Source organism: Salmo salar, chromosome 22 (assembly GCF_965601325.2).
Source record: "Salmo salar chromosome 22, fSalSal1, whole genome shotgun sequence".
Taxonomy (NCBI): Eukaryota; Metazoa; Chordata; class Actinopteri; order Salmoniformes; family Salmonidae; genus Salmo; species Salmo salar.
In genome coordinates this window covers 50,899,122-50,905,121 of record NC_138312.1, presented here as the reverse complement: position 1 = coordinate 50,905,121, position 6,000 = coordinate 50,899,122, and the positions used below count along the sequence as shown (strand labels likewise).

The following is a 6,000-nucleotide window of genomic DNA, read 5'->3' as shown; positions in this document are numbered from 1 at the left end:
TCAAACAGTTTTAGAAACTTTAGGGTGCTTTCTATCCAAAGCCAATAATTATATGCATATTCTAGTTACTGGGCAGGAGTAGTAACCAGATTAAATCGGGTACGTTTTTTATCCGGCCGTGTCAATATTGCCCCCTAGCCCTAACAGGTTATTAAACGGTAAAACATATATGTGTGAAAATACCCTCAAACAAAAAGTGACATTCTGAACTGTTACTTCATATGAAACATTTGATTTTAATTCCAAAATACTGGGGTATATAGCCACATTAACATTTTAGCTTCACTTTCCAAATACACACGGTTGTGCAATCCAGAATGCTGGTCCAGGATAATTATTTGCCTTTTCGATCATAAGATTACATGAACATGGGACCTGATCCTAGATCAGCACTACTCTGAGGCACTTTATGAATATGGGGCTAGGACTGTAATTTAAACACTATGATATAAAAGTTGTATTTGCTTATATCATTAGTTTGGGGATTCGGGCAAATTAGACAACATATTTTCTTGTGATGAGAGGTTTTGTCCGTGATTATAAACAGGGTGGTTCGATCTCTGAATGCCGATTGGCTGAAAGACATGGTATATCAGATAGTATACATGGGTATGTAAAAAAAAAATGTTTTACTGGTCTAATTACGTCGGTAACCAATTAGCAATTGGTAGCAATTAGGCACCTTGGGGGTTTGTGGTATATGGCCAATATACCATGGCTAAGTGCTGTATCCCGCCTCCTGTCACGCAAAGAACAGTCCTTAACCGTGGTATATTGGCCATACTGTATACAACACCTCCTGGCCCTTATTGCTTGAATATAGCCTGTTTCATTCTGTTCTGGGTTTTTTTAGATGGTGAGGGAAACATAAGGAAATAATATGTGCACATTGAAAAGCCACTAAAGATGTACAAAATGATCCCATCAAAATGATCCCATCAAAATGATCCCATCAAAATGATCTCTGCAAGTGGCAAATGAGCATAGGTTACCCACAGTCAGTGTTCATTCTTTGTTTGTAGCCCATGGCCACACTGCAAATCAAACAATGGAGTGCCAGTGTTTACATTGTTTATATATTGTGTTGTTTTCCACTAGTTTATGCCCTAATACATATGTAGGACATTTTCCTTTTTTTCTGTTGTCAGGTGGACGGAAAACGCTAAAGTAGGAAAATTGTGTTCATTGCAGATTCTTCTCTGCATTTCAATTGGCTTCTCAGCAGCAGGGTAGCCTCAGCCACGCGCACATGCAGGGGCGAGCGCTCTAAGGATCATATCCTACACGCCCAGCACTGCAATGCTGCTACCTGGTAAAGGGCGAAAAAAATCTCCAACTCCAAGCTCCCCATGACAGTATTTCGCCAGAATGGTCAAGAAATCCTGCACAGGCGGGGTTTACCCTGGTCCAGCCGTGGAGAAAAAGCTAAAAGTCGGCTTTGTCGGGCTAGAAGCTGGGGCTAGTACGGATTTAAACAGAGATGGGGCGCTGCTCATAGCAGGTGCCGACGCCGAGGCAACAAAGCGAGGCAGCATCCTTAGCAAACAGAGATCCAGCCTCTCTGGCAAACCGAAGCCTCCAAAGAGAAATGCATTCTACAGAAGAGTGCAGAATTTTCTTTATAATGTTTTGGAGAGACCAAGAGGATGGGCATTTATTTACCACGCATACGTGTAAGTTTTTGTTTTAGGCTATTTGTTTAAATGGGTTGAAAGCAAGCCTCCAACACTCATGTCTCGGGAAGCGTGAAAGCGTCTGAATCATTGTGTATTGTTTTGTTCTTTATAAATAGGCAGGGAAGACATGTCAAGACAACTGATTCATTCAGAGGTGTAGCGGTATGGTGGTGGGGCGTGCAATCAGTCAGCATTAATATATAGCTTTGGCGCCCACATAAATCATGTTGATATCGTCATCTTCTGTTAATTTACCATGTATGTAGCCTACGACATACACATACTTTATATGGGATGTGGTATAGGCTATTTTCTCATTAGATTGTGCGATAACAATCTACTCTCCACTACTTGGCATCGAGAAGTTACCGCAGACTTTATAAATTGAAAATATTTCAATAGATCATTCTAAAGAACTGCTTCATATCAGGTCAAATAAATATCTCGGAAGTTTCATATTGAAATCTGCCATTGCATATAATCTAGGGCTAGCCTACACGAAATTATAGTGTGGTTTACGAATGTTATTCAAATTATGCAAAACTCCAGATATTTCAAAACATCTTGCCTGCCTGGAGTCTGACAGCGAATATTACATCAACACGAGTTGCTTCTTTCCAAGTGAAGGTTCGTTTATGTTGTTGACATAGCTTACTTTATCAATGTAAAATGCAATCAATAGGCTACCTAGGCGATCATGCTTTTAGGAACGTGGACTGTGCATTTTTACATCAAAACATAAGCCTATGATGTGTTGGTGTGAATTCCTTAATTTACACAGATATGTCTCATGTATAATTTTCAACGCTTTACGGTCACGACAGGATTTCCCCTTTAACCATAGTTATTAGGCTACTCTCAGTCGATTTAATGTGATTCTGACTGAGCTAATTGAGCGTACTGCTGCAATCATTTCAGGGCTTTTCTCAATTCAGCACCAAAAGCAGCTGGACAGCTCCGATAGCTGCTGCATTTATCTCGAAAACTACCGCATTTGTTCTGAGGCAAACATACAATGTAGCTAGCCTACATTAGACCTATGGTACCATACGAACCAAATGATTGCATCACGGTGTTATTTTTTAAAATTATTTATGGCTGTTTTCATTTGTTTTTCAATGGAGTATTTTTGTACCAGAGGAGAATTCTGAACATTGAGCATTAATTAAAGGAAGAGAAAGCAGCGGATCCTCGCAGACCTAGATTGTATTCATGTTGGTTCGTCTAATATATAATTTATACACTCTGTCTCTCCTTCTCCCCATCACTTACAGTACGTCCTGTTTTCTCTACAAATGTCGTTGTGGACTCAGTCAGAAACATGAAATTCACATCCACAAGCAGTTTCAATCTCTCTTTCACAAAGACGAACACGGTATGCTTTTATCAAGTAGGCCTACTTGTATCCAATAATGCTGTTTCTCTCTCGCTTTCTTCTTCACATAGAGGAACACACTATACTTTCATCAATAAATGTACAGTTTCTCTTTCTCCTCCTCATAAACCAACACAGAAATAGGCTCATCAACATATTATTTTCCGCAAATGGACGACTATCTTGGGCCTAGCAAATGAATGGGCAGTACTTCCAACACATCAGAATCATTCAGAGAATGCATAAAACATTGATTAGAATTAGAAACATTGATTAGAGACAAATGAAACGTTTTGTCACTGCTATGGGCGTTTTCACACTGGCAGAGTTGGCAAACAGGCATCCTGTGGGAAACAGGCTAGTGGGTTCAGATACATTGGCATTTTTGTCCAGTGGCGAGATTTTGAACCCGGGCTGACCTGTCTAGGCGTAAAATGGTCAGTATGGAAGTTTTATTAAACAGACAAGCTCATGACAAGACACTTCAAACAACAGGCCTTTATCTAGCATACAACCGCTATCTATTCCAAAAACAATAACTGTGAATGTACAATAGTCGTAACTGTTTTTTTGTTTCCTTGAACTTTGTGTTGCAGCTTGAACTGGTGTTACACAGACTGAACACCTGTTTCTCTGACCTACCCCTTTGTGTTGCCCAAATAAACACCTATGTACTGTGTGGTTATGGGTGGGTGTGAGTGGGTGGGTGGGTGTATGCGTACTGGGTGTAACCAACCCAATGTCGAGGTGTGGTTTAGTTTACAGTGCTGGCCGGGAAACTGCTATGGTCCCAAGGGGCCTGGAAGTCTGTCCAAGGCTGTGCTAGGCTTTCCTGGGCTGTGCTAGGCTGTCCTGGGCTGTCCTGGGCTGTGCTGGACTGGGCTATGCTGGGCTGCACTAGGCTGTGCTAGGCTGTCCTGGGCTGTGCTGCGCTTTGCTGGGCTTTGTTGGACTGGGCTATGCTGGGCTGCGCTAGGCTGTCCTGGGCTGGGCTGTGCTGTATGTGAGCTAGTGGTGCCTCCGCACTCTACTGATTAACCTGAGTCATTAGGGAGGAAGATGATGACCTCACCTGAGTAGGTCTGATAAGACCCAGGCACTGCCTGCCAGGCTGACTATTACATCTGACAGCCTGGAACATTAACACCCGCCTGGGTGATAACAATGGGACAAATGGATTCCTCCTTCAACATGAGAACAGTGATAAAAAGAGAGGAGGAAGAGAGAAGGGATTGTCTGGCAGCATTATGGAAGATGGTATGGGAGGTTTCACTGCAGTCTCAGTATGCCAGACTATTGTGTCAAGCATACACCAGATTGTATTGAGAGGGAGAATGGTATCCACAATAAAAGCCTTGAGTGAAATAAAGATCTGTGCGCAGGCACTCATACATGCTATGTTTTTGTATTATTATTTTTAAAACACCCAAAAGCGATAAGGATTCTAAAATCTTTAATGGAGACTCACTCAACCCAACAATGTAATCTTTACACCGGTGCTTGGCCTAAAGATCCTGCCTTTTGTGTTTCCATGGCTGAGACCAGGGCTGATTTAGTGTCACTGGGAAACCTCATTATAATGTAACGAAAGTCTGATTCATTTCAGATCTTTTACCTCCTATTCCCTCACTGACTGTAAGCCGCTCTGGATAGGAGCATCTGCTAAAATGACCAAAATGTAAAAAATTATATATATTCTTTGGAACCTGAAGGTAACATTGAGAAGGCCTAATCGCAGGTTTAGCGGTGTGTAGACAGGATGTCAACATCATCCGTCTGGCAAAAGGCTGAGGGCCAAGTGTCTGCCTAATGAGGCTGAAAAACAGTGACTCCCATTGGCTAAGGTACTATCAGAACCAGTCAACCACCTGGACCGGAGTGCCTGATGAGCACAGCCTCCAGGCACTCCCACTGCTAACAAGGGAACAGTGGTGGAAAAAGTACCCAATTGTCATACTTGAGTAAAAGTAAAGATACCTTAATTTAGAACCAGGAACAGATATAGCCCTTGGTTCACTCCAGACCTGACTGCCCTTGACCAGCACAAAAACATCCTGTGGTGTTCTGCATTAGCATCAAATAGCCCCTGCGATATGCAACTTTTCAGGGAAGTTAAGAACCAATATACACAGGCAGTTAGGAAAACAAAGGCTTGCTTTTTCAAACAGAAATTTGCATCCTGTAGCACAAACTCCAAAAAGTTCTGGGACACTGTAAAGTCCATGGAGAATAAGAGCACCTCCTCCCAGCTGCCTGCTTCACTGAGGCTAGGAAACACTGTCACCACCGATAAATCCACGATAATTGAGAATTTCAATAAGCATTTTTCTACGGCTGGCCATGCTTTCCACCTGGCTACCCCTACCCCGGTCAACTGCCCTGCACCCCCCACAGCAACTTGCCCAAGCCTCCCCATTTCTCCTTCACCCAAATCCAGACATCTGATGTTCTGAAAGAGCTGCAAAATCTGGACCCCTACAAATCAGCTGGGCTAGACAATCTGGACCCTTTCTTTCTAAAATTATCCGCCGCAATTGTTGCAACCCCTATTACTAGCCTGTTCAACCGCTCTTTCGTGTTGTCTGAGATCCCCAAAGATTGGAAAGCTGCCGCGGTCATCCCACTCTTCAAAAGGGGAGACACCCTAGACCCAAACTGTTACAGACCTATATATTTCCTACCCTGTTTTTCTAAGGTCTTCGAAAGCCAAGTTAACAAACAGATCACCGACGACTTCGAATCCCACCATACCTTCTCCGCTATGCAATCTGGTTTCTGAGCTGGTCATGGGTGCACCTCAGCCACGCTCAAGGTCCTAAACGATATCCTAACTGCCATTGATAAAAGACAATATTGTGCAGCCATATTCATCGACCTGGCCAAGGCTTTCGACTCTGTCAATCACCGCATTCTTATCGGCAGATTCAACAGCCTTGGTTTCTCAAATGA

General features: G+C 42.8%; 1 protein-coding gene across 1 annotated transcript in view; it reads left to right on the top strand.

Annotated features, from left to right (window-relative positions):
• The first annotated feature begins 1,266 nt into the window (after positions 1 to 1,266).
• LOC106583648 (potassium voltage-gated channel subfamily KQT member 2-like) overlaps positions 1,267 to 6,000 on the top strand; it is a 94,211-nt gene continuing 89,477 nt past the window's right edge. The window contains exon 1 of the mRNA XM_082967672.1: positions 1,267 to 1,673. Coding sequence (XP_082823798.1) covers positions 1,369 to 1,673 — 305 coding nt within the window. The 5' untranslated portion in view covers positions 1,267 to 1,368. The remainder of the gene's footprint in view (positions 1,674 to 6,000) is intronic.